The sequence below is a fragment of the Calonectris borealis genome, chromosome 26 (assembly GCF_964195595.1).
Source record: "Calonectris borealis chromosome 26, bCalBor7.hap1.2, whole genome shotgun sequence".
Classification (NCBI taxonomy): domain Eukaryota; kingdom Metazoa; phylum Chordata; class Aves; order Procellariiformes; family Procellariidae; genus Calonectris; species Calonectris borealis.
Genome location: NC_134337.1, coordinates 3,875,886 through 3,903,705, shown reverse-complemented (window position 1 = coordinate 3,903,705; position 27,820 = coordinate 3,875,886). Strand labels below are relative to the sequence as shown.

The following is a 27,820-nucleotide window of genomic DNA, read 5'->3' as shown; positions in this document are numbered from 1 at the left end:
AAAAGAAGAATGCAGATCAGAGCCCAGGTTTTTTTTCCTGCTTTCTTTGTATAGTTATCTTCAGCCAGAATCAGCTAGCCGCTTTGCAGGAAAAAACCTTGCCCACTGCAGGTCTTGTTCCTATGCCTAGAAATGTGAAGGGAAGTCTTAGGAGAAAATAGTTGTTAAACAGCCATCACTGCCAGCCTGAGCTGACTCCAGTGACAGGTATGGAAGTCAGCAGGCACCAATTGGCAAGTACTTCTGCAACTCAAACTGGGTCACGTTGTCAGTGAGCTTTGTGTGGTTGTGTCACATAGCGTAATTCATCTCAAAAGCTCCTGCTTTGGTTTTCCTCTTTGAGCGGATCAGTGTAGTCAGATCTGCCCTGCTGCCTACCTTTGGAAACTCCTGATTTGTTTTTTTGTCTGTTTGTCTCTTGTAGTTAAAAGAAGTGCCAGAGTTGCAAAGGGAGCTTCAGACCATGAAAATAGCCCTTGCAGAAGCCAACATGGACAAGGCTCGCCTTCTGCAGGAAATTAGGAAATACAATCCCCTCTTCCAGCTTTGACAGTGAAGGCGCAGGCTGCAGCTGCTCAGGAGGAGTGGAGACCACCACCAGCACTAAGGCGGCTAGTTTGATTATATTGCTGCTAAATGGGTCAACCTCCTGGAGACTGGTCACCTCAAAAATGGAAACCAACTGTGCTTGCAAAATGAACTTGAAAGAGGGAGAAAGGAAAGAAGGCCTGGCTGAGCAACAGGGAAGGAAGGAGGAGTTATCTGTTTGCAGCCACTTTCCTCTGTCCTGGCAGTGTGGTGCTGCCTCTGTCACTGAACCAGGGCAGTGGTCAGCCTACAAACAAAAGGTCAGAATTTTTGGGGGGACACCCCATGTCTCTTCATCCATACGGTGGTAGTGACAGTGTGCTTTCAGCCTTCACCTTTCATGGCAACATCTAGAGATGATCCACGTTGGGGTTTCTGCTCCTTTCAGCCTTCCTCGTTGTGTTCTTGCTCAATCATGCATGCCAAAGAACACAGAAAAAGGAGTGCAGTTACTTCGCCACATCAGGAGTGACAGAGAATAGGTACGGCAGAAAACATTGCTCAGAGCTCTGATAAGAAAGCATGTGTACTATCACATGAAAAACAGAAACATAGGAGGTCGGTGAGCGTGGGAGATGCGGAAGGGATTTCCCCCCTGTGGAGTAAGGGGGCTACAGCTCACTATTCTCTGAAGAACAGGGTCAGTTCAGCAAAGAAATTCCTTCAGAGTTCTTTTTTCACCAGTAATTTGTTGTGTCAACACAGAATCGGTAGTATATTAGACTTAGCCTAGTTCATTCTCACTTAATCCCGCAATGTTTGGTTTTACTGATGCAGAAACACAAAGGAATTAATTTATTTCATTACCAAGCACTGTTTAAACTTTCTTTTACTGTCAAAGAACAGGGGTGAACGAAGTTGGTTAAGTCACAAAACGAGGTGCATCTTTGGGATGCACGCTGTCCTCAAACCATTGTATACCAGAGTTTCGCCAGTGGAGAGAGGGAGAGCAGTACTGGCCGCGCAAGGAAATAGCTGTCTGTGTTCCTACATGGTCGTGTATTTTTAATAGCACCGAGCTCTTGCCTGCTCTTAAATGTCTTTTAACAGGGATGTTGGTGTGTGGGTCAGGAGAAGGGGGGTGACCAGGCCCCCCCTGGGTGGAGGCTGACACTATTAACTGCTCACTATGGGTGGAGATGAAACAGTAGCGGCTGGGTTGAGCATGGTTTGTATTCTCGCCTTTTCTGGAGCTGCTCCCCTGAAGAGGAGGAAGTCTCTGTGGTCAGTGACTGACTTTATAAATAAAGAAATAGCCTCTACAAGGGTGGAGGGGAAAAAAAGAAAACCCTAGTAAAATATGAAGTAAACACTAATTTTAAAAAGTAAAAAAGGAAATGTCATTTATGAAGTGCAAGAATCAAATTCACTCCTGAAGGCGAACTGGTACGTGGTTTCTTTGCTCTACTAGTCCAGGCAATACACGGTCGATGTGCTGAAGCAGCCGTAAGGGGCAGTTGTGATGGGAGAAGCTGTTCCAGAGAATTTGTTCTGTGTTCTGATACAGAAGGGTGCGACTTTCAGCCCCCCCCGTGTTATGGATGAATGCCTGTTCCCTCCCCTGTTATACACAGCATCTTTACTGTGTGCAGAGTTTGTTGGATTTTATCTTATTTCAAACTTTGATTTGGATTTTTCCAGATGCATTTTGTGATTGTGTAAATGTACCATTTCTGATGCACAGGCTTTTTAGTGCATGTAAAACAGGTAGCGATTGCCACACACTAAGTGCTAGGAAAAGTGACAGATTATATATGCGATTCTCCTTTATTAATCGGATGAAAACTTCACTTGTCTATAAAGATTAGGTAACCCTTATTGTGTTTTTTAGCTGAACACACTCCCCAAAACTTCAATCTAATGGATTTTTCTATTTTTTTCTATGTAAGCATTACTCCACTGAAATTAGTTTAGCTAAAGTAATACAAGATTTTAATCCTGCTCACTATGCAAGGAGCAGCCTCTGATTTACAAGCCATGATGAGTTGAGGCTGGAAACTACGCAAAAGCAAGCAAATAACTTGAGAGTTAAGTTTGTTTTTCCTACCGTGCTCTTATATACTTGTCCCTTTGCCCAGCTGTGGAGCTGTTGAACACTTCCCCTTAACAGGCTTTCCTGAGATCATTTTAGTTCTCCTTTAGCTCTCGGGGAAACAGGGACGTGTTTACAGTGCTAGGCTAGATGTGGAGGCACTGCTGTCTGTGGTTTGCGGAGAGCCAAGAGTGAATTCCTTGTGGTTGTTAGCTTTCACTTTGAAAAAAGAGGTATGTAAGAGAGGGACGGTGATTAAAACAACTGTCACTCCTAAGATCATCGTCTTAATTCCATGTTTGACTCCATTAAACTGCAGGTAGCTTTGAATAACATTTGTTGGAATTAGTCCTTGTATGCTAGGTCTGAACAGACAGCCCTGGGGCAGGCAGGAGTCCAGTATTTCTGCCAAGATCTGACTGACCAGTGCCTACAACCAGATACGACAGCAGCAGCGAGAGCCTGACCTTCCTTCTAGAACCTCTGGAAGCAGGCAGCCACAAATGAATTAAAAGGAGGAGTACTTGCCTTTGGCAGAAGCACGGGAGCTGAGCTGCAGGAGGCTTCACACTCACCACCCACTTAGCCTGGGCTAGCTCTGATGTTCGGATGCTGTGACTTCTGCCAGTTGCTTTCCCTCCTCCACGGGAGAGGATCACTCCTCCTCGTTCCTGTTAGACAACCTGGCTCTTTTCTCTGGAGCACGTTCCGTGACCCGTTCCCTGCTCAGCGCAGCCTTTGACAGGACAGATTTGTGGTGCTGCCTGTGATGGAAGATGTACTAGAGCAGCCTGTCAGGCCTGTTCTCAAGAGGAAAATGCACTTTAACTTTTTAAGCGTCAGCAGGCATTTCCTTCACCAATACTGCCTCGTGCATAGAAGGATTCAGAAATAAAAGCAGGGGTTCTGACATGCAAGTTATCTTCTGTGGTAAATAAGACTCTTGCTGTGAGCAGTTCTCGTAGCAAGAGAGAAGGGAGGTAACAAAGCATCTACGTATCTAGACTTGCTGTGAAACAAACCTATATGCGAACAGCTCACTGTAAGTACCATTACGACTGCACAAAGCCCACACGAGCAAAACTTGAACTTTGTTTAGTCAAACCTACGTGCTTCTGTGCTTGCTCCCTCTTCCTATGTGAAGCAAGAAATATAAGAATGCTTGCCTTGGTGGAATGCAATGGTATTCTTAATTTTTATTCACTAATTGCTTGAAAATGGGAGGTTTCTTTCTTCGCTTTCAAATTTTCATGACTTTTTGTTTGATTGGGTGTCCAGCTTCATCTCCAGCCAGCTTGGGAAATGAGTAGGGTGCAAAGGGTTTTCTCAGAGGTGGTGCCTACTTGCCGTGTCACAGGATTCCTTACCACTCCCTCCCACGTGTGCAGCAAGCTGGGGCCAAGTTGTTGACAGCAAATTTCTTGCTCCAGCAACTCAAGTCAACTGGTTTTGTTTAAGAATTAAAGCACTTCCATTGTTTTGTTTTTAAGTACCAGTAAAAAGTACTGTAAAACAAAATCCATGTCCTTTCTACAGGGCGTATGTGTGGGAGGACAAAAACTCCTGTATCTCCACTGATGATGATTAGCAAAGTTTACGTTGTAGAGCCTTTTACTTAAGGACTCTTTCTGTTACGATGAGAGCCAACTTACTCCTTTGTGTAACTACAACACAGTTACCCTAGGAAGAGCACATGGCCTCAGCATCTCTTACATTTAGTTAGAAAAAGCGTGCTCACAGGGGACTACTGTACGTACAGGTGGGTAATGTGCAAGTCTGAACTTGAATTTGAGTTTTTAGGCAGTATTGGAACTTTGTTGCAGTATATTTCCACTCATGCATTTATTGGTTCTATGAACCATGAAAAGAAATTAAACTTGTTAACCTCCTTATGGGCTCATGATTTTTTTTCTCCCCTCTCCCTTCAGCTTCCTAATTGCACTGTTTTCTAGACAGCTCCATAAAACTGGCTCGGGGAAGAAGTCAGTGATGACTTCAGACGCATCAGCTTTCAGCACGCGTTCCCTTGCTTATGCTAATGGAACAATACATGCCGGCGGCAAGGCGCAGCTTCAGGAACATGTCGGGGTTGGTTGAGACAGATCATCACGTTGCACTCCCCCTACTTGGATGCACACAAACGCCATTACACAATTAGTACTTCCCAGCAAGACTAAGAATACAATAACAAGTTTAATGTACAAAAAAAAAAAAAAAGACATTTCTGTACATAGACACAACTACATCTGTGCCAGCAGAAAGTATGACCCCGGTGGGTGAATACACTGAAGACCTTGAACGTTCTTCTCCCTGCTCTGTGGAAGCAGAGGAGCCCAAGGCGCCAGGTCAGGGATTTGGCTCCTGCCGGCTTCTGCGGAGCGCTCGGATGACAAGCCAGCCTTCAGCAGCGACGGCAGGCAGCCTCCCTGCAGTCACTTAAGTCTACACACAACACTCCTGAAGGAGCTTCAGTCTCGTAGCTCTGCTGTAACTTGTGAGGTTCACAACAGGAAGCTTGTTTTAACTTCCGTCTTCTCTGGCTGCCTTTGGGACACTTCAGTGGAAGATGATCTTTTTATATTTGGAATTGGGGATCTGGCCTCGTGACTTGAGCCTCCTGACCGCCTCTCGCATGTGTTTGGGCTGCAGAGGTGGCAGCTCCCCCCACTTCTCACACACGTCCAGTGCTAAACAACAACAACCAAGGAGTTCACGTGAGCAGGACGGCTCAGCTTAGCCAGTCTGCTGCTCTTTGAGCTTTAGTTTTAAAGGCAACACGTAACATTTTCATCCAGAGTTCATAGCTCACATTTTGTTAATACACAAAAATGAAACTGCTTTGTGTGCTTCTCTTTGTCCGAAAGAGAAGTCAGTCCTGGGGACGTCAATACTGGACCAGAATAAACTGCTTTTTAAACCGCTCCAGCTACTGTGGAATATGCTGGTTTGAGTCATGCAAGAATTTACGATCTTAAACCTTCTGCTCTAAAGGCACCCCTAGGGTGGGTGGTGTGTTTTGGGGTGGTTGCGTACAGCAGTGACAGGGAGGTACAACCTACGGTGGACTTACAGGCCAGTTTCTTTTCTATCGTTTACAGTATCATTCACGCCTCCTGCCAAGGACACGAAGCAATTGGTGACACGAAGCAATTAACAGCAGTGAAGCTGCTTATCCAAACCGCCTCAGGCAAAACACAGCGCTGCAGCGACAGCAGCAGTAAAGCTGCGTCGCCCCGGTAATGGCAATCCCGGCACATACAGGCCACGTTTTGTGTGACAAGCCTATACGAACTGGTCGGCATCAAAACCAATATCGCCTCCTCCAGCCCGAGCACAGCAGGGACACAGATGGGGCAGCCTCCCACCCGGTGTCCCAAAAAGATCTCAGCTCATCCCATAAAGGAAGAATCTTACAGGTTTAAATAACTCATTTCCCTCTGGGCTGAATTCATCCACGGCAGTATTGAACAAAGGATCCTTTCTGCCCCATTGCAGCCTGCTCACAGGGCAAGAACTTCTAAGTTATCCCCCTTAGAGAGGATAAAACAGGAGGTCAGTGGTCACCAACCTCTGCTGACTCACGGGCAGCGATATTGATAGGATTAGAGGGGACTATGGGCAACACCACCCTTCGCCCCTCTCTTGGCTTAGCTGTGGCGTTCTGCTGCTGCTGGAAGGTCAGAGGGCCCTGCGGGGCAGCAAGACTGGGAACCAAAAGTGTCCAGTCTTGTTCCATGTCCTTCTGCTCTGCTTTAAGCAATGAATTTACGCCACTCTTAACTTTTTACTCAACTTTTGCCACTCACCTTCCTCCACCACCTCCCCAACAAAGACCTTGGAAATGCCGGACATGGCGATGACCACGTTCTGAGAGACAGAGGTGCCGGTGATGGACTGGATCAGCTGCGCAAGAGAGACCGACAGTCAGCTGGGCGAGGTACACACAGCGACGGTGAAACATTTAAACTCCTATTTAGCAGTTTGAGCCTGTCAAATATCAATCAACAGCTAATGAAATGCATACAACAGCAGTACCTGATCTTTAGAATTAGGTCCTATAGCTTTGGGCACACGCTGGCTGTCAAGGTTCTAGCTTACCCTCATTCAGCTGCACACCCTGTACAGCAATTACTTTTTCCCGTTGCCTCACAGCCCCCCAGACCACCGTTATTTAAACTGCGTAAAGGGCACTGAGCTAGAACGCGATGGGATAAACTGATCTGAGGACAACGGTCTCAGCCACGGGGGCCAAGACGCAGAGCCAGCTCATGTCCTGCGAGGCCTAGACGTGACCGCAGCCAGGCTTAGTAAGGCTCAGCCTGCTTGTTCCGCTCAGACTCCTTCTGTGGTGAAGTATTATTGAAGTCGTACCCGTTTAATAGCAGCTTTGGGGAAAGCAGACCGGCGATACATCTCGTAACGGTTCAACTGTTCTTCAGAAAAGGAAGAGACCAGTATCCTTGAGTGGAGAGAATTGATCGTTTACGGCAAAAATAAAAGTCTGAAGCTCTTCAGGCCACTGCAACAGTCCTGCAAAGCCCCTCCACCATCCTAAGCCTCCTGCAGTACAAAACAGAGCCGGGAAGGGGAAGATGGTGCTCTGGCGGTGCTGGGCCCGTTCGGGAGGGGAGGGATCTGGGACAGAGCTACGGACATCGTTAACCACGGGCTCATAAACCCATTAAACGCCTGTTGCACGGTTCCCAGGGGCAAACCCCACGCGGTGTGCGGTGCCCTCCCGAGCCCCAGCCTGCCCAGGCGCTGCCGCCCGGCGCCCCGGCACTCACTGCATCTTCTGGATCTCGTCCTCGTCCACTTTGTGCTTCTTCTCCTTCCTCTCCTTCAGCTCCAGCTTCACCTTCTTGGCCGCGCACGGCTGCAGGCTGGGGTCCTCCCCGTCCACCGCCTCCCCCTCTGCGCTCCTCACCTGGGCGAGAGCGCAGCGCTGGGCTCGGCGGCCCCGCAGCCCGCCCGGGCCCCGCTCCCCCCTCACAGCGAGCCCGGCCCGGCCTCACCTCCCCATCCGGCGCCTCCGCCTTGGGCTCGCCGCCCTCGCCAGCCTCTCCCGCCTCGCCCTCGCCTGCCACCTCCGCGGCCGCCGGCTCCTCCGCGGCCGCCGCCCCATTCCCCGCGGGGGACGAGCCCGCGGGCGGCGGCTCCTGCTCGGCGGCGGCGGCGGCCCCGAGCTCCTCCCGGCCCGCCTCGCCGGGATCCGCCATCGCCTGGCCCAGCCGCGTCGCTTCCTGATGACGCGACGCTACGGCTGCTGCGAAGGGCCGCGCCTTTCCGGCGGCGGGGCGGGGCCTGTCGCCAGGGCAACGGGCCTGCGGCTGCGGGTGAGGCGTGGGGCCGGGCTGGGGGGGGGACTGGGGTGGGAAGGGCTGGGGGGACTGGGGTGGGGGCACTGGGGGGACTGGGGTGGGAAAGGCTGGGGGGACTGGGGGAACTGGGGGGACTGGGGTGGGGGAACTGGGGAAACTGGGGTGGGAAAGGCTGGGGGGACTGGGGTGGGAAGGGCTGCGGGGCACTGGGGGAACTGGGGGAACTGGAATGGGGGCAGTGGGGGGACTGGGGGAACTGGGGTGGAGGGCACTGGGGGCACTGAGTTGGAAGGACTGGGGGGCACTGGGGGAACTGGGGGAACTGGGGGAACTGGAATGGGGGCAGTGGGGGGACTGGGGGAACTGGGGTGGAGGGCACTGGGGGCACTGAGTTGGAAGGACTGGGGGGCACTGGGGGAACTGGGGTGGGAAGGGCTGGGGGGCACTAGGGGCACTGGGGGAACTGGGGTGGGAAGGGCTGGGGGGCACTAGGGGCACTGGGGGCACTGGGGTGGGGGCACTGGGGTGGGAAGGGCTGGTGCCGGTGCTGGGGTACAGGGGTGGCCAGGGGCAAGGGGAGACCCGGGGCGAGTGTGGGGTGAGGGAGGGCCCTGCGGGGAGCCAGGCTGGCGGCTGCAGCGGGGAGGGGGGCCGGGGGCCAGGCGGGTCCCCTCCAGCTGTGGGGCTCTTTTGTGTAGAATGAGAGGAAAAGCTGGATATTAAGAAGGAGACACGTTACAGCGGGGCAGCATCCGGAGTCCACAGCTCAGTCTCTGGGCCCAGATCGAAGTTACCGACAAGCCAGACCTCCTCGAGGTATCGCTGCGGGTTTCCCGCTGATTTTCATAGAATCATAGAATCATTGAGGTTGGAAAAGACCCCTAAGATCGTCGAGTCCAACCGTCAACCCAGCACCCCCATACCCACTACACCATGTCCCTAAGCGCCTCATCTACACCTCTTTTAAATACTTCCAGGGGTGGTGATTCCACCACTTCCCCGGGCAGCCTGTTCCAAGGCCTGACCACTCTTTCAGTAAAGAAATTTCTCCTGATGTCCAATCTAAACCTCCCTTGGCGCAACTTGAGGCCATTTCCTCTTGTTCTTTTGCGTCTTGGAAGCAGGGATGGGTTGGGACAGGCTGACACAGTCCGTCTCCTCCAGTGTTTCCTTCTAACAGGTCCCTCTCCGGCAGCAGGGAGCGAGGGTCGGGCTGGGGCACAGTGTGGGGAAGCCCCGGCGCCCACGTCCCTGTCTGCCCCAGCCCCTTCTCGGCCTCTGGATCCTCACCCCGCTGCCTTGTGTCTTTGTTCATTATGCTGTGAAGCGGGACAACGTTCACCCGCTTCACAGGGCTGCAGGATTCATTCCGGCGTGCAAAGTCCTGGAATGCCTTTGGCAAAAGGTGCTAAATACGTGAAATTTCCATCAGCGCCTTTACGCATCCTCCTCCTCGGCGAGGTTCGGTAGTCCCGAGCCCCCCCGGCACGCAGGTAATGCTGCGTGTGGAGACCCAAACGAGCGCTCAGCGGCGTGAGGCCGGTGGTGCTTCGGATGGATGCGGAGGGTGTGATCCCTGTGAGTCCACACGTGGCACGACACGGGGTCGGGACGGGCTCCTTCACCTCCCGCAGGCACGAGCCGCCATAACGGGCTTCCCCAAACACGGGGATCGAAAACCGCCAGAGTCAACGTGTGCAAATCCCCTTTCAGCTGTCTGTCAGGGCTGATACTATTAATATTATGTTTAAACGAACCATCTGGCCACATTTGAATTATTTTTTATGCTAGCTTATAGCGTTACGCAGTGGATAACTGCTTCTAACCATTTCACTTCCCGGCGTAGGCTGATCCTCAGCATGCAATGCAAAACACCGTGCCTCCCCGAAGACAGAAAATAGCTGCGAAATTATCCATGAATATTCATCCTCCCAGGGAAACCCCTGGCAAAGATATTCCTCCTTTATATACATCCTCCTTTGTATACATTCCTCCTTTATATGCATCCTCCTGCAGACACACCCCTGAGCTAACGCCCGTGTGTGTTTTACCCCCGGCTCCTCCAGTGTATTAGAAACCTGAGTTGACCAAAACCCGCCCCTTTCCCCCTGCGGCACGTGCTGGAATCCCACTTTTATATTATTCACGCGTTCAACGAATAAAATTAACTAAAACGAGCCAAAAAATGAGGTTCACTGAAAGAATAACCCAGCGGGGGGGCGGGGCCAGAGGCCCCACCCGCCTCCCCGCAGGCCCCGCCCCCACCGTGGACCCCGCCTCCCCGCAGGCCCCGCCCCGGAAGGCCACTCGGGGGGCGGGGCTTGGCGGGAGGCGGTGGCGGCGGGCGGCGGCGGCCGGGCCGGGCCATGGGGAAGGAGCAGGAGCTGCTGGAGGCCGCCCGTACCGGGAACCTGCCCGCCGTGGAGAAGCTCTTATCGGGGAAACGTCTCAGCTCCGGCTTCGGTGGCTCCGGGGGGGGAGGAGGAAGCGGAGGAGGCGGCTCCGGGGGGGGAGGCGGCGGAGGAGGCAGCGGGAGCGGCGGTGTGGGGCACCCGCTGTCCAGTCTCCTCAGGTGAGCGCGGCCTGGGGGGGGCTGAGGGTCTGGGGGCGGGTAGGGGTGGGAGTGGGGCTCGGGGGGGCTGTAGGGCCGGGGAGGAGGAGGTAGGGGGTATGGGGAGGGGGCTGTGGGCCTGTTGGGTAAGGGGGAGGCTGTGTGGGCTTGGGGAGCTGGTGGGTTGTGGGGCAGGAGGGGGACCGAGGGGCTGCAGGGAGACGGGGAAGGTAGGGAGAGTGTGGTGGGGGCCCAGGAGGTGGGGTCTGTGGGGATTTAGAGCAGTGGGGCGTATGGGGATGGGTGCTGCAGAGCCATGGAGCTGGAAGAGGGGTGTATGGCCGGGGGAGATTCAGGGTCACAGGGTAGGGGGTGGTGTGGATGGGGCTGGGGGACCTGTAGGGCCATGCAGCCGGGGGGGGGTGGTGGTGTCTGTGGGGCTTGGGGTGGCTGTAGATGAGGTAGGAGGAGTGGGCTTTTGGGGTGTTGTAGGACTATGGGGCAGATAGAGAGCATGGAGCCATGGTGATAGGGGCTGGGGGTGGCAGGAGGTGTGGGGATGGGGGTCTGTAGGGGTGTGGGGCTGGAAGGTGTGAGCTGGAGATTGTGGGGCAAGGGACTAGGGATGTGGGCTGGGGGAAAGGAGGTCAGGGTTGTAGGGCAGAGAGGCAGCTGTAGGGGTTTGGATGTGCTCTTGGGGTGGAGCGTGTGGGCGAGAGAGCTGTGGGATAAGGGGATGTTGGAGGTCCCTGGGGCTCAGCGGTGTGGGCTGGAGCCCTGGGGACACGGACGTGGGCTGAGGGTGCGGAGGGACTGAGGACGGCAGTCGCCTGCGGGTCTGGGCCAGCGTGGGCCAAAGGAGGAGGAGCGTTGGGTGGGAACTGGGGGGCTAAGGGGATGGGTTGAGACCTTACAGTGGGCTGTGATGGATGTGGGGTGCACGGGGTGTGTGAGGATGGGCCGGGGAGCCCTGAGGGTTTGGTGCTGCCTGTGGGACCAGGGGTGCAAGGAAGCCATGCTGGAGGGGGCTGGCGGCAGAGCCCCTTGGGCTTGCGTACCCTGAGGCGAGGAGCCGCAGGGGCCGGCAGGCTGGGAGAGGAGAGGAGTCTGTCTGGAGCGGGTGCTTCCAGGGCTGGCTGCTGCCCAGTGGTGGCATGTCCCCTGGGGCTCGGACTGCTGCAGGCAATGGGGTTGTGGATGCTGCTGATTAACGTCAGTAGCTGCAGACTGGTGTAACTGGGAAAATGTGATGCGTTTGGAGAAGGACTCTGGGCCAGGGTGCTAGCAGAGGCTGCTGACTCTGAAGGCAGGACGTGTGTAGGTTCCCATGGTGAGGAGAGCTGTTGGATGAGTTTACTGGGACAGATGTGCAGCCGGGTGTTCGGCAAGGCGTCCCCTCGCTGCTCTTGCTCCATGCACGCTTGCCCTTCCTCAGTGATTTTCATGGCTTGCAGTAAAACTCCTCTGCTATGGTTCTCAGCTCAGCCGTGGCTGGTGGGGTTTGGGGGTCGGCTGTGCTGTGCTGGAGGCTGCACAGGCAGATGGAGGGCACAGTCATTTGCTTTAGCATTTAAAGTACCATACTATGTGATTTGCTCTGTTTTGAGGCTCTTAGACCTTTGTCAGATTTTTTTTTTTTTGTTCTCCCCTTTTTTTCAGCATCTCCCAAGGAAACCACTTGCTGGTGTGTTTCTTGAGTTGCAGCTTTTTGCCATTTCAGCTTCTCTGCTGGGAATGCTGGTGTTCCTGTTCCCTGAGCAACTGGTTTATATTGGGGTGGGGGAGGAGATTTGAGTCCAGTGCCGAGTGATGCTGTCACTGTGTGGCCTGACTATTTAGAAGGATATGACTTGCCCATTTGTGGCCAAATTTGATCCATTTTTCCTTTCATATAACCTTATCAGAACTCTGCTGTTGCATGTTGAGTTGAATGGCAGAGACTCGCTGGCACAGAGAGCTTGTGCTTTCCTGGTGCGTACATTTGCTTCTCTGAAATGTAAATCTGCTCTTGGGTTGAACTTTATTCTCCTCTTTTAATATATTAAACACTCTGAGCCCTTGTTTTGAGTGGGAAATTGCTCTGACCACTTCAGGCTTGTCAATGGTAGAAGATAGATGTACTTGCAGGGTGTTCAGATAAAGTGGAGAGGGTCAGTGAGTTAAATACACACCACAAGTGTTATCAGCCTCTTGTTCTAACAGCTCTGCCGCACTTTCTGACAATGCGTGGTGATGACGGCGACCTTTTTTCCCCGGTAAGACCACGGCTTGTGATTCCAGCTGATTTGTGGAGTGGGCAGGCTGTTTGATGTCTCATCAGTTAGCGTGATTTTTCACATGTAAACGTGGTTTCGTGTGTAGATGCGTATCTGAAGGATGGCGAATGTCACAGCTGTCGTTCATAGCTTCTGTGTTCATTAACTGCCTTAATTGTCTGTCAGTTGACACTGTAACGATCCCTTTCTCCCACCAAACTTCCCAATCCCTGAACCTTTTTCTTCCTGCTGCTGAGTTACAGTCAGGCTTTTTGCATGTTTATGGTAGTGGTTCTCGTTCTGGAAGCGTGTTGGTGTTCCCAGCATGTTGGGAGTCGTTGCAGTGCATCGTTAACTTGCTGTGTGAAATCTGCAGCAGCATCCCTGGATTTACAAGGGTTTGCATGCACACCCCACGTGGATGCTCGCCCTGAGTGTGATCGCAAACCTGAGTGGATCGTGACCTCTGTGCCATGTTTGTACAAGCAGTGGCCGCAGCCTTCCTCCATCTCAGCCTTACAAACGCCGGGCACCGACCGTGAGGATAGTCCGCTCCTACCTGCAGTCACCTCTTGCAAACTGGCAGTTGCAGCGCTGGGAAGCAGGGGGTAACTGGGGATCGTTCGAGGGCTTGGGTGCTGTGGTGAATGATGCATGCTAGATACTGAAAATGGACTTTTAACGAATTAGAGGCTTTCTGATTGTTTCCAGTGCTCTGTCAACTTGTTGGGCTTTTACTTTGGGTTAAATGACTCCCCGTGAGAAGATTTGGGCTTGTTTTATAGCGAGGAGGTTTTTATGAGAAACAGCTGCTAAATTTACCTGCAAGGAGAGTCTGACAATTGTTTGGGGAGCTGCTGGGACAAGCTGGGCGGCTTTCAAAACTGTTATTTTCTGTAGTGTGGGCTCAATCTAAGCGACTGCTTAGCATCCTGGTGTGGCTGTGAGATGGCTCGAAGATGTACAAGCTCTGCTGGAAGGTTTATTATAGTAGCAACATACTCCTTCATGTCCCCTTAGTCCAGCAGCAAAATACTGGATTTTGGGGATTGAGTTTCCAAAAAAAGTAACCAGACTAAGTTTCAAAGTGGCCATAGTATATCCGAGAAGAAATTTGGGCGGTTGTCTTCTGCTTGTGTGTCACCCTGTCTCTGTTGTGGTCTGTTTTCACCCTGCACAATGTGAAATTACCTCTTGCCCCTGGTGCCAAGCCTGATTACTGACTTCTTTGCTCATCTCGAGGTGTGCGATTCCTCCGGAGCACCTTCGCCTGCGGTTTCCCTGCTTCCCGGGGGCAGGGAGGATGTTGCAATAAGTTCTTCACAGCAGGCATGGTATTTAATTATAGCTAACTTTGCCTTTCTGTAGTCCTTTAAAAATAACTTCAAGGGTTTGGAAACAGGGAATATGAAATTTTGTCTGCCTGACACTTCATGGGAAGTCAAAGATTGACAAATTAAAGGGACCTGATGTTGTGCGAGGAGGGTGGAAGGGTAGAGGTGACAGAAAAGAGTTTGCACAGTGGCCACCCCACCAACCCCTGCCCTCTCCAGAGTACAGCATCCCAAGGTGTGCAACAACTTTGGAATACCTTTAAAGTTGAAGGGTTTTCTCTTAAATCTTATTCCTATATCTTGTTTTTTTTTTTCCCTGATGATGATTAGATACATTTTCTAAATTAAAACCAGTAAATATGGACTGGACATGTGCCCAGAGAAAGTCACGGTGCCAATTAAGTGGAAGCATTAGTGGAAGTAGTAAGTTGATGGGGAAGACTATGGTGCTTCCGTCGGTGGCTAACTTTTTATCAAGGCTCTGCAATGCAGGAAAGCTGCTTAAACAGTAGATGTCTTCAGTATTGGTGGGTAAAGAAATCACAAAATGGGTATCTGGAGCAGGATTTAGTTTTTTGTATGTATGATAAAGCTGTATCCGAGAGCATTTAGTTTACAAAGCTTTGTCATTGAGATTTGGAAGTATTTAGAAAAGGGGTAAGACTGCTTTTATCCTTGTTCGGAAGTGGATCTTGCTGCAAGCTTCTGGCAAAATGGCTTTGTGCCGTTTATAAGAGCCAAACACAGTTTTAGTTGGGCACCTGTGAAAAGCATCTCTGACACCCACGCAATTGCCTTGCAAAACTGCAGTCAGCCTGCAAGACGAGAGGATGGCCAAAGTTGATGGGGTAGGGGTCTACATCAATTGTAAAGAAAAGACAGGTTAATTCTAGGGATGTGCGTGGTGTGGGAAACTTTATCAAGAACACTAGAACATGGGAACTTTCCTAATTAGCGGTTTCTTACTCCTCAGTTGTGGTGGAGAAACCTGTCCATGGTCAGTTCTGTACGTTTCGTGTTTTCCCTTCTTCAAACAACTTTCAGCAGCCCTCCTCTATTGTGCGGTGATTTTGATTCCTGGTCCTGCTGAAGCTGCTCACATATTTAAAGATATCCCCTGATAAGGGAGCTGCTAAGCTATCCTCCACCCCCTGAAGCTCGTTCCAAGAACAGGGTTGTAAACGCTCGGCTGGGCTGGCAGAGCTCCCTTGTTCCTTCCTCCGTCTGATTTTGGGTCGCTTTGATGTCAGCACAGTATTTAGTTCCTTTTTTTTTTTAAGACTCACTGTTTGGACTACCTGTTCTCAAAAGACCGTCTCCTCTTCTGAGGTGCCGGTCCCAGCTTTTTCTGTGCAGTTCTGCAGCGTTTCAGACATCTCAATAGAGTTTTCAATTGGGTACAAAACAGGCATTTCCTGGAAGAAACGAGCGTCTTTGTGGGCATGGTGCGGGAAGCTGCATTCCCACTGTTACACCTGGTAAGCGTTTGTGTTGAGCTGGGGGACTGGTCTGAGCTGGCACACGAATCATTTTGTGCCCTTTTTTTACAAAGAGAGCAAATGCTGGTCTGTAAAGTCATAGAAGATGCCCCCGGCAGTAAATCCTGTGGAACGCGTTGTTTTATCACATAAACGTAACTGCCCACCATGTTTATTGTAATTTAAATGTGAACTTTGTCAAGGTCTGAGGCTTTTGTACTTCCTGCTTAGATCACTGAGCTGAGCCCTCTGGGTGTGAGACGTGCACAAACTCCAAACGAAATCACCAATTTCTGCAGGTAAGCAGGAAGCAAGATGTGATAGACCATGATAAGCCAAACGAGGAGGAAATGCAAAGACAGAATTAAAGATAAAGTCTCTCCCTAGGGGGTGAAAGTGCCACTGTGCAATGCTAAAAATATTAGGCAGGAAAATAAACCCCAGTGGAAAGCTAATGTGAATAAGGGAACGCATATGGCAGGTTGAGGTAATAAGAAGGGTATGGGGAGGATGAGAAGCAGTAGAGGAGAGGGAGATCGGGTTCCGGCTTTTGCCGAAGCAGATGGTGGGGCTTACAAAGAGGTGGTGGCTTGCCAGGGTTTGGGGGGAGGCTTGGCTTCATGCTGCCATCCGTGCAGCCTCCGGGATCTGCTCGCATAACCTGATCGTTGGGATCCATTCAAGGCCTGGAAATCTGCTGGAAACCAGGTCCGGGAGTCTGATGCAGATCTCCGCTCCTTGATCGTACCCTGGCTGCTCCGTTTTTCAGAACATATCTCGTATAGCATGGGCAAAAGCATTTATTGTGGATCAGTGAGCATCTAGAGATAAAGTCAACTTAATGTAAATACAGCTTAATGCTTATAAGCAAAAGCAAGTCCAGAAATCGCAAATTCTTTGTGAATCCATGAGGTTTTTCAGGTTTTAGGGGGCGCTTCTGCATAGAGGCTGCAGAATTTGGATATTTTTTTTTGCCACTTCACTGTGAAGTTAAAGGCAGGAAGCGACAAAACAATCTGTGGCCTGAAATATCAAGCTGCATTCAGTAGGTTTTGCCAGTAGCAGTAAGGGATGAATTGTGTTAAAGCCAAATCTGCAGAAAAAGCTTTTCATTTTCATCTATTGATGTGAAAAGACTGGATCTTTGTTGACGAGAGGGGAAACTGAGGCTGTTGTTGAGCCCCAGATTGTATATGTAATCTTCTGTAAGTGTATCAAGGAGAAACTTCTGCTGTGAATTAGGACTTTTTTGTATACATCTGTTGTGGGAAAGGATTCGGTTGTTGCTTCACAGAAGCCACAGCAAGTGTTCTAGTCAATTTGCAGCAGTTATTACTGGTGAGTATTTTGTTTGGTTTAGGAAATGACATGGTGTAATGGCTGAACACTTAAAGTAGCTTCAAATAGTCCAAATGTGGTTAGGAATCAGAAAAATTATTTCTATTTAAAAAAAAGTGGGATTTCATATTTGTTCTTGTGCGGCTGGCTGATTTAAAGAAATGATTTGTTGGTGCTACGTGTTCTGCCGGTGGTCTGAGAGTTCGGCTGCTGCCTGCTGCGTTTCCATCGGGAAGGGAGGTCCCACACCGACGGTGTAGCTGACTGGGGGAAAAGAGGAATTGCCCCATATGTCGTAGAGAAAAGGCTGTTCGTGTGTCTGTCCGTTCGCAGGTGTGGTGTTATCGCATTATGTGTGGCCAGGTCTTGTGATTAAGTGGCAAGTCCTACAGTGCCTGTCTGAGATAGTGGCAGGGAACAGCAGCTCCGCTCCAAGGTCCAAGCTTCCAGGATTGTGTAAAGGTACAAACAAAATATTTCCCTATCGTCCCCTTCCCCCATAAAAAGGAAGTCGCTCCTGGTGCGTTCACATAAAACAGGGCTGTGTTAGAAATCACGACTGGGTCTTTCACTTTTCTTGGTGCTGTGATTAATAATCTCGCCCACTTATAAACTGTTTTCTATTCCACACCCTACCGTGCAAACAGCAAAGCAGGACAGATCTCTCTTTAATTAGATACCTGAACGCAGGTATTGCTAGGAGTATTAGTGCCACAGGCATTAGGTGTGCACCGGCTCTTTTTCTGTGAATTGTTTTCTAAGCACTTTTTAAATAATGCGGGAAGGCTGCAATTAATGGCAGTGACTCTTAAGCGTTTTGTATCTGTGTGATCTTCCAATTCAGCTTTGGAACATTTTATTTGCTTGCTTTGGTCAGCATGATTCTGTGATTAGGGTTGTGTCTGGGGAGGACTGGGTTTTTCATGCCGTAAACTTGCTGTGGGACCTCGGACAAGTCACATTAGCTGTGTCCCGCTTGGCTCACCTAAGCCACGGATGCTACCTGTTTTCCTCTGTAGAGGAGGACTTGGATTTTATGTAGCACCCAGGGCTTGCTTGGCGTACACATGAAAATTGTGTTGTGTAGGTGGCTTCCCTTTCTTTGGAACTCCGTTGGGAGAGTTGTGTCCTGCTTCCTTCCAGACCCGCTGTGTGGAGTCTGAGGTTTCCATGCCATGCACGCAGAGGGCAGCGACCTGGTGCTGCCTGGTTTGGTTGGCAGAAAAGATGGTCAGAAGTTGAAGGGAGGTGCAGCGGTGCCGTGGAGGGTGTGTAAGAGCTGAATTAAATGGGTAAGGAGTTGGGAGCAGATGTGAATAGATTGAAGCAGTGCAGCCTTCAAGCAAAATGCTCCGAGCGCAGCACGTCGGATAGGAATCTCTCTGTTAACTCTGAGTAGAAGTGTCTTAACTGTATAGGGAGTGACTCAAAACCTCTGTGACTGATTAATCTGACATTGGCTCTATAACATAGGTGGGTGTCCAGGCTGGGGCAAATTCTTCTGGCTGCTGACTTCCCGTCAGTCTTTACCTGGGTGCTGAGACCTCCAGTGTCCTGGGACTTGCTGTCTTGGGAGTGCCAATGTGAATATGGCAGACGGAGGGTGAGAACTCGTTAGCTTAATTTTCGCTTTGCTTTGGGAGTTTCTCAGCAGAGTGTTTTGAAGTGCCAAACAGGTTTTGGAAATATCCATATGCTCATACAGGTTACCTCAAATACTCCATGAAGAAGTTACTGTGGGCTAAGACGTGGTGTGAGGAGCATTAAGTGGGTCAGGATGTTAGGTGAGGAGTGTTAGGTGGGTCAGATTGTGTTGAGGATGCTGAGGATGTCAGACCCAAGCCAGTTATCACCCGCCAACAGATACCAGGATTTAAATAGCTGCAGTATCCCCTTGCGCGTCCGGGGGCAGGAGCAGAGCCGAGGAGGCTCCCAGGGTGTTTTTCCAATTGCTAGGTTACACTTCTTCCCAGGAGCATCATTTTACAGCTCTTAGCATTCGCAGGGCTCACATAAGGTTTGTGCTCTGCCCCATCATGGGAGGAACAGTGAAATGCATCTGTGACGTGCAGTTTTTGGCTGGACTCGATGATCTTAGAGGTCTTTTCCAACCTTAATGATTCTATGATTTACTTATTTTCCATGCCCTGAACAAGACTGGCTCAAGAGCCGGCTGGAGTATCCGAAAGAGCTGTAAGAAGCCCGAGGACTGAGGAGGTGGTTTGTGTTCAGGGTGCCCGCAGGAACGGTTTGAGCTAGGCACCGATGATTTGGTTAAAATGCCAGGTGCAGTCTTGAAATTTGCATCTTGAAGACTTTAGGGCTCACTTTATTAATGCTGGAATTAGCAGCTGCATTCAGCACGTTCATGCAGGGGGATTTCTCTGTGTTTACCTTGATGGCAGAGTGGATGCTTGTGAGACTTGAGTGGACTGAGTGGCTGTTTGTGAGATTCCCTGATGGCTTTTTGATCTGTACACCCCAACTTATTATCCTACCATTGAGCTGTGTGTAGGAATTTCAGGACTAAAACCACAGCTATGCATGTAAACAAATATGGGATATTTGAGCAATGACATACTGACATTTCCATAGCCTTGTTGCTCTCTACTTTTGTCCGCAGTCCCGAAACTGAAGAAATGTCACTGCAGATTTGAGTACTTCCAGAGTGCTCTGTCTTTCGAAGGCAGGAGCTACGCAGAGTTCAGCTGGACACTGAATGTTTAACAAACTGGTTTTGGCACTTAATAATGAAATTTGAAGGTTACAACTAAGCTTGTCCAGCAGTTAGTTGCCAAGAGCGGTGGTCTTGTCCTCCCCCATTTTCTTTCCCTGATATTTGACTTGTTGTGTGGCTGTGCCAGAGTGAATCACTCCAGCTGGCTGATCTAACAGAAAACTTTTGTTTCGTGAGGCTGCACAGTTCCTAGATCCAATAGGAGGGAAATGGCAGAAACCTGCAGGTAACAGTACAGAGGAGCAGGATCTCCCCTTCCTTTCTCTTTCGCTTGGAGAGCATTTGTCCTGCTGCTGCTCTGTGCATGCCGTAATTCCTATCTGCATATGGACTGCCTAAATAGCATGTATTTATGGAAGTGGAGCTGCTCAACTTGGTGACGTGGGTCCTACGCTACTCTGGCTGATTAAGGCTGTTTGGCAGAGAACTGAACTTTCTAAAGATGAATGTATGAAACAGTGTTTGATATATTAGGAGCAGCTGAGCCAAGAAACAGTGTTCATCCAGTGGGGTTTTTTTAATGTAATGCATTATTGTACTGAGATTGAAGGAAAGCAAGCAGGATATAAAAGAATAAGTGAAAAATGTGATACAGAATAGAGGTACAGTTTACACCTGCGTTCATCCCAGACCAAAAGGGAAAGCCCCCTCCCAGCTGCACTTGGACAAGGATAAGACAAGTTCCTGGAGGTTGAGCTCCTTCCATCGTAGCACCCGGAGGGGCTGCGTCGCTGGCTAGCAGCAGATAACATGTGTTAATGCCTCGACTCCCATGTGAGCCCTTTGCCTTTCACGAGGAGCTTACACTGAGCTGACTTCAACCTGTGTGTGCAGCTCTTTGTGGGGACTCGATGAAGACGATCCTTCTGCCTTTGTAGAGAGTGCTTGACATCTGGTGGGTCAGCTTCCTGGTGGGTGCTCTGCTGAGCTTTCCCAGCATGTCTGTAGCCTTCCAGGCTGTGCCGTCCCCTCCTCTGCTCTCTTCCACTCCACGGATACAGCTGCATTTCAGTAACGCTCTGGTATTGGAATCGTTTCAAGGTGACGTGTCCTCTTCAAATGAAGAAGGTGCATTTAAATGAGGATGATGGCCATTTCCCCTTGTCATTGACACCCGGTACGAGGTCCTGTCCAATGCTGAGATGGCACTGTCCCTGTCCCAAAGAGCTCGCTCTGGAGTACAGCTTAGTCATGGAAATGAGATAAATCCTATTTCACAGAAACTGGTAAAAATAAAACTGTTGAGGATTGATTTGTTTCTATAGCAACAGACTGGAGAAGCTAATACAGCTGCTCTCTGCAGAAGGGAGAAAAACATAAATTGAAATGTTAGTCCACCTGGGACTGTAGCTGTCAGCAAAAGAAAGATCTTCAATAGACTGATGAAGGGGTGAAATGCTTAATTAAAGACGGGGGGCAGGAAGATGTGAGCTGCGTTTGGAAGGAAATTGGTGCTAGAGTATGTGAACGTGTTCTCTTTTCTGTGCAAAACCTGGAGAGCCTGTATTATGTCCTCAGAGCTATTTACATCCTGTTTCCAAAGGACTGCTTTCTGAACTTGCCTGCCACCCTCTCATGGGTGGGGAAATGCTCTGCTTAAAGTAAGGCAGTGCTTTAAATGCTGTTCAGTACCTGGGTGTTCATCGTGTCAAGTGCACATTTTTAAACCTGGATTTAAAATGACTTTCTGTCCTGCAGTGACTCACCATGGCTTGCTTGAGAAAAGTTCGAGGTTTATCAGGGAATCTCTTTGTTGCATGAACTGGAAGATGACCTTTGAGAGGTTTGGATGAATATCTGAGCTAAATTTTCTTGATTACCCTTTAACTCAAACTGAATATGGAACTGGATGCTCCATAACGGCGCGTGCCACGGCAGAGTTTTCCGTAAATGTTTGTATCCTGGAAGAAAATCCTGTAAAGCACCTGGACTGCTGGATAAGGTGCTTGAGTTTAAAACTGTTTTTATCTATACAGCATGTAGATTTGTGTAGGTTTTGACTTTACCTTTGCCTAAACCAAGAGTCGTAGCAGACTGGTACATACAGTGGTGTTGAGGTGGCTGTTTTCCCCCGTGGTTAGTAAAGGTGAATTGCTTAAATCTTTAGGAGACCCTAAGATGCCAAGTGCTGAGACCACATGTATATACGTACATTCTTGATGACGTATCCCACCTTGCATGGCTATTAAGTGTTTCAGATTAAAATCAGTATATACGTCTGAAACTAGCAGGATGTTAATGAAATTACAGAAGAAGCTGCTTTTAAAACAGGAGCGTGTGTGCAAGGCTTTTACTGGGCTCTCTGAGAGAGTCTGTGTTACTTAGCTTAAGGAAAGTCAGAGCTTGACTTCATGTTGTTTAGGTTTGGTAAACCCAGACTACATTAGCACTCTTACCTTGTTATTTAAACACCTGGTTTCTTTTAAAGGGAAATTATATTTAAAAATAAACCTCAAGCTTTTTCCAGCTAAAAGGAAGTGTCTGTAGTGCTGCATACTAAGGATGGAAGAACACAACCTTGTCTAAAAGTGAGTGCCATAAATACGATGTAAATACATTATCTCATTAGATTTATATCTAATCCTGTTGCCTGCTGTTTTTCAGACTCTTAGGGCAAACAAGGCTGAAGATGTCATAGGTGGTCTTTCAAATCTAATATTGAAGTGGGTTGGAAATTAGGTGAAATGACTTTTTGCCTCATCCTAATTAAGACACTATGAGAAATCCTTTCAAGTTTGGCATCACAAAGTAAATTGCCTGGTTATAAAATGTAATCTGATTAAAGAAGCCTAGTGCCTTGTAAGGTTTGAAGGCTCCCCGTGCAATGATACAGATGGGCTCCCCAGACCCTTCCTTACTGCTCTTAATTTCACAAATCAGCACAATTTTTTTAGGAAGCAGGAACGGGATTATGATAAAGCCTTGAACTCTGGGGACTTCAAAGCTTTGCATTCTGGTCTTGGTTCTGTTGCAAGGATTGTAAAGTCCATCGGATGACTTAAATAAGGGACTATATGTCCTGTAGACTTTGTTTTTTTTGCTAGTACCTCTTTCCAGTGTTTTTTAAAGCCACAGTTTCTCGCTGCACAGTGTGAAGTCTGATAAAGTGTTGGCTGTCATGTCAGAGACATTTAAATGACCGCGATTCATCCTGTGATCCCCCATGGATGACTTCTGGTTGTCTTGGAGTGTCGTTAGTAACTACCTTTGCGTGACTTCAAATTACTTGCGTTCCCCTTGTGACATTAGGCTCTCTTTACAGCCTCGTGGAGTCTGAAGCCGTATGTCTGAACTCTTATGGCTCATCTCCATTGAGTTAGAAACGGCTGAAAACACAGAGAACTTGGAGGACATGCGTAATTAGTGCTGGATTTGGCATTTTGGAAATATTTCCTTTAACCTCAACAGGAATTATTTCACAGAAAGTGAAACAGGATGTGTCCTTGACATTCCTTTAGGCTGAAAATAAAGACCTAAAAAAAGAGAATTGGTTAAAAAAAACAAACTGCTGTCTTTCTGATCATCCAACTTGGAGGACGTCATTCGAATACGGCGTCTGTGCTGAGGTTAGTGCTGGAAACAGCTCGGCTGCGGGGGTGCTGCTGTAAGGAGTCCAGCCCTGCTTTCCTGTCAAGCCTAGAAACGAGAGCCCAAAGATGCTATAGATTGTAAGTACGACTTCAGAATGACTCAGAAGAGAGGCAAGTCGCTGTTTGCCTTGGTCTTCCTCTTATTCTTGCCACCGTTATAGTGCCCGGCGTTTCATCCTTGTGAATGCGGCGTTTCTAATCCGAGCTCTTCTCGTTAGGCTTTAATGGTTTCCCGTGTCCAGAAGTGCCGGGCAGTGCAGCACGGGCTTTGCCGCGGGCTTGTTTGTTGGCATCATCTGGGACCAGTTTTTCAGATGCAAAGATAAATGGGCTGAATGTCGGCTCTTGAGGTGCGGTTAATAAATATAAGAAATTTGAATCTTGAAGTAAACTTTTGAATGTTAAATCTTGCATTTAAATTGCGTGTGCATAAATATAAAATAAGCTGGTTTTTTTCTTGTGAGGCAGTTAAGGTCAATGCACAAGACTTGAGTTTTCGGTCTCTGACATTATCTCAGTTTGAGGTAATTAAAGATTCTGGTTTTCTCCACAACTCGCGCATACTTGGTTTATGCTTTTTATTCCAAATTCCTCAGGAAAGTTGGGTACAATTTAATGGTCTTCAGTGCTGCTCCAAGACAGCTATGCAGAGCTACTGTCTGAGAAAAGGAGTTTGTGCTTTCCATCTCAAAAGCTGTGTCAGTGGTGGGTAAGCTTTTGAAGCCATCTGAAACGCCTTAGGATCCTGGTAGTTATATGGGTATAAATTGTTACAGCCGAGATATAATTATTTGCTGGGATAGAGCTGCAATGACCCTGAAATTGTTTGAGGTAATGGAGAGTTTTATCCCTGCATAAGTTTATAATTTAGTAGTCTGACTTGCATATATACATTCTTCCTATACATTAAAAATGTTAGGCTGGGGAAGGCTCTGCCACTAAAAGCAGCTCCTGGCTCGGAGAACTGTATTTAACAGAGGAAAAAGCTCAGAACTGTTTTTGTATGCTTTCAAATAAGTGGGCAGAAATATTTTAAGGGGTTTGAAACACATTATCTTATGTTGTGTATGTTCCCCAAAGAAAATGTTTTTTCCTGGTGAGGAAAAAGGCTGTTTGAGTCTGGCTTGTTATCTTGGGCAAAATCAAATCTGGCAGGTGGATGAAAACAGGACTGGAAGCTTAAGATGTACAGTGAAATGTGTGGGAAAGAGCTCTTTTTGCTGCCTGTTCCATTATTTATTCAGTTTACCAGTGTTAGGGATGTCTACAGGCGCCTCTGCCAGCTCTCCGAGGAGCGGTACCTGCCCTTCTGCCCTTCCCCACAGCTCTTCACAAGCAGTTAGCAGGGAAAGAACCTTAGCATTTAATACATATCGTTTGGCTGGCTGACTTATACACTCATATTTTTCAGCTCTAACCTTATCTCTGTTCTACAGATAGCGTAGACAAGTAATGACAACTTTATAGGAGCTATCTCAAGATCCGGAAACAATTCACTGCCTCAGACATTCACTCTCGTGCCTGCTTTTTAATGGGCTGGATTTCACAGATGCTTCTAGAGTAAAAAGATGCCCTTTTTAATTTCCATCCTACTTTTCTTAAGAACTGTTGTCTTGTCTTAAGTTGATGCTTTCTCTGTTTGCTTGACGCACGCCGAGAACGAGGAGGAGCTTATCACAGTGCTCTTTGAACGTGACAGCTCAGGTGTCTCCTTAACGTTCCCATCCAAGCCACTGCGGGGTCACTTTTCTGTTTGCCTTCTTACCCTTACTGTCTTTGCTCTCTCGTTTCCCTGTTACTTGCTCTTTGGGCATCCATTAAAAAGCTCATCGAGAAAGAATTTCATCTGGAGTCAGTGCAGTGGTATGTAGTTGCCTTGTTTGTGTCCCACATTGTTGCCAGTTAATTTCTTGCTCGGCCGTGTCTTTCTTTAGCCTTCAGGGGCTTCTGATGAAGCCGGAGCGCTGGGATTTGATACGTGCTTAAATTGAGCTTTGTGGGTGAAACGGCTTGACTGCTGATGTGGGTTGTGTTGAAGGGCAAAGTCTGCTCCAAATGCGAAAGTGGAAGCTTTGTCGTAGCTCTTAATTCTCCAGTCCTGCGTTCCCTTCCTTGAGGGCCTCTTCTCCCATCCCATTGCATTCGGTCTTCAATATCAGAGTGACTAATTTCCTTTTTGCTTAAGCTTGACATTTCTCCCTGCTTGTCTTGATGTACTGGGATTGGTGCCCTGCAAGTCTCTCCCGAAGGCGTGCGGGGTCTCTCCCTGCGTGTGCAGTGCCCTCTCCCTGTCCGTCTGAACAATTCAGCACTTCAATGCCAGCATAAATTCAAAGCCCTCATGTCACTGATCTTGGCAATGTCACAAGCGAAATGGGATCTTACGTGAGCCCCCATCTCATATTTTTTTAGTCTCCCTAAGGCAAAAGTGCACTCTAGATGCAGTTATTGGTACAAAATAATTGCATTTGCCTTTTAATTGATGTAGGGAAGGGGTAATTCAGTCTCTGAATCTTTGTTTCTCTGGCTCTGCTTTACTTGGCCTATTTACCTGTTTCTCATCTACTCCAGGTCAGACACGAGTGCCGTTGTCCAGCGTTTCGGGCATCCGTTCGAGGCAGCAACCAGTCTGAAAAGGAAGAACCGGCTTTGCTGTGGAAGTGGGTGGGCTGGCATGGCTTCACGATGATAAGGCATGAAGTGGAGGTGGCTTTGCCTAGGCTGGAGGGCACGGTGACCGAATGGAGCATCTGAGCTTGGCTGTCGTGGGCCGGAGCGGGGAGAGGGCAGGTCTTCTGAGCAGTCTGTTTGGCACTGAGAGATGGGGGAAAACATGGAAGCGTAGTTATTCTCTCTGTATAAAGCGTATCTAAGACTTAACCAGGAGGAGGGTGTCCATGTTTAAATAAAGTATCATCTTTCCAACATGCTTCTAGGTGCAAGGTTCCCTGCTAGAAATCCCAAATTCCCACTGAGATGTGTATTGGATTAGATCACTGTGGGTGCTGGAAAAAAATAGTGACTTTGACTTGTTGTAATCCCGTTGGTTCCATCTGACAATGAACATGTAGCTGTTTTGCAGAGTGGACAGCTAGCAGAGGGTGACACATTTTCTGCCATCCCGAAACACTTAATTAGTGCATCAATTCCCCCCAGACTGGGGGAATGACAGGCGGTGGGAATGAAATGCACTCTGCCAGAATTTTTTTTGCACAAGTTCTTTTTGGCAACATTTTTACTCCAAACCCGGACCTTTTGTGTGTCTGTCAGAAGGGAACAGTGCAGATGGACATGTACAGTTCAAGACACGATGCTCTATTTCTGTTGTTTGACTGTCATGTCTCTTGGGATTCTGTAACTTGTTAAATCATCTCACAAAAGAAAAGGGGGAGGGAAGATACAGTGCGAGGTTGCCAGCTGTAGCCAGCTCAGCATTGCAGTATGAGATGCTTGGTATTTTGTGATTAGGAATTTGTGGTTGCCCAGGCAGCTTGCTTCCATTTCTCTGGAAGTGCTGGATGGAGAGTAGGCGAAGGGAAAGTTTTCCACCTTTCTAAGGAATTGTGCTTAAGCAGAACCTGGGAGCCTGCAGCATCTAGGTGTGTCCTGCTAATTTTCTCTGTATCTTATTGTTTTTTTTTAAATACTGCATATTCTTCCACTTAGTTGCATCTTCTCCAGCACTGTGGAAACAGTAGAGCTTAGTTTCAAATGAAGGGTGAGGAATACTTACCTTAGCAATGCTGCTAGTTCCAGATTGCAATTCTGTGATATTGTCAGCTCCAGGCTGTTTTATATGACTTTCATAATGCTGCCCAGTTTATTGAATTTCTGCAGGAATGTTTTGCTTCCTTTTGCTCATATTGCTCAAAACCCTATCTAGTCAGATGCAAAAGAGGAGGATTCACTGCAAAATTGGTAAATCTCATTAAGAGGTTTGTAAGCATTTTGCAAATGTTGTCCAATTTCTCTCCTCTTTTAGAGGTCAGTTTCCCCACCTAGAAAAAGCAAGGCAGCTTTTTCAGCTTCGGTGCTTCATGTAAAATCCTACATCTGTATGTTGGGTGGTCAAGGTTTGCTCCCTGACAAGTGTCGGCACTCCAGTTTGAGAATACTTTTATAGTGGTACTATAGTGGAGACTGCATCTCACATTGTTATGTGCATTAGAAGCTATATGCAAACTGTCTTTTTAAAGTGACTCCAGTGAGCATTTTCCCTTCTATTTCCTTCTGAAATCTCCTCATCTCTTCTGAGTTTTGTCTTCAGTTGAGCTAAGTGCCAAAGTCATCAGGCATGGTAGTGTTTGTGAGCTGAAAATGTGAAGGACCTGTGGGTGATGCCATTTTGATGTTACCTTCCCATTTTTCCTTCTCTTCGCCTACCAACACGCTGCCCTTGGACTGTGTGTGGAGAGGGGATGCTCCTGACACCGTATGCATCAGAAACCAAAGCTCCTGGCCACTCTCCCCTGGAGATGCTGCTCGGCTTTCCCGGTCTTGATGATTGAAATTTTTTGCACCTCTTTCAGAAAAGCTTTGTTTAGATCCGACCCCTGTAGTCAGTGCCAGCATGTAGAGCCCATGTCGTATGTGAAC

General features: G+C 48.7%; 3 protein-coding genes across 17 annotated transcripts in view; 2 read left to right on the top strand and 1 right to left on the bottom strand.

Moving 5' to 3' along the window:
- The window catches only part of BLTP3A (bridge-like lipid transfer protein family member 3A), a 36,107-nt gene extending 31,598 nt beyond the window's left edge, over positions 1-4,509 (top strand). For all 6 annotated transcript variants that reach the window (XM_075174064.1, XM_075174063.1, XM_075174065.1 and 3 more), the window contains one exon: positions 425-4,509. In XM_075174064.1, the coding sequence (XP_075030165.1) occupies positions 425-550 (126 nt within the window). In that variant the 3' untranslated portion in view covers positions 551-4,509. The remainder of the gene's footprint in view (positions 1-424) is intronic.
- A 285-nt stretch (positions 4,510-4,794) lies between these two features.
- TAF11 (TATA-box binding protein associated factor 11) lies at positions 4,795-7,866 on the bottom strand. The gene is made up of 5 exons (XM_075174068.1): positions 7,636-7,866; positions 7,408-7,547; positions 6,992-7,079; positions 6,427-6,523; positions 4,795-5,307 (listed from the first exon to the last, which is right to left on the bottom strand). The coding sequence occupies exons 1-5, from the start codon at positions 7,837-7,839 to the stop codon at positions 5,177-5,179; spliced, it is 660 nt and encodes a 219-aa protein (XP_075030169.1). The 5' UTR covers positions 7,840-7,866; the 3' UTR covers positions 4,795-5,176.
- Positions 7,867-10,267: 2,401 nt separating this feature from the next.
- Positions 10,268-27,820, top strand: part of ANKS1A (ankyrin repeat and sterile alpha motif domain containing 1A) — a 110,275-nt gene continuing 92,722 nt past the window's right edge. For 8 of the 10 annotated variants that reach the window (XR_012677306.1, XM_075174075.1, XM_075174070.1 and 5 more), the window contains exon 1: positions 10,268-10,513. Coding sequence is in view for 8 of the 10 variants with exons in the window: in XM_075174075.1 (XP_075030176.1) it covers positions 10,308-10,513 (206 nt within the window). In the remaining 2 variants the exon portion in view is untranslated. The remainder of the gene's footprint in view (positions 10,514-27,820) is intronic. The other 2 variants (XM_075174076.1, XM_075174077.1) reach the window with 2 other exon arrangements.

Coding starts and splice junctions, on each gene's coding strand:
- TAF11 (XM_075174068.1), bottom strand. CDS start 7,839: ATGGCGGATCCCGGCGAGGCGGGCCGGGAGGAGCTCGGGGCCGCCGCC. Junction 7,548..7,635: donor CGGAGGCGCCGGATGGGGAG/GTGAGGCCGGGC, acceptor GCTCTCGCCCAG/GTGAGGAGCGCAGAGGGGGA. Junction 6,524..6,991: donor CCAAAGCTGCTATTAAACGG/GTACGACTTCAA, acceptor TCTCTTGCGCAG/CTGATCCAGTCCATCACCGG.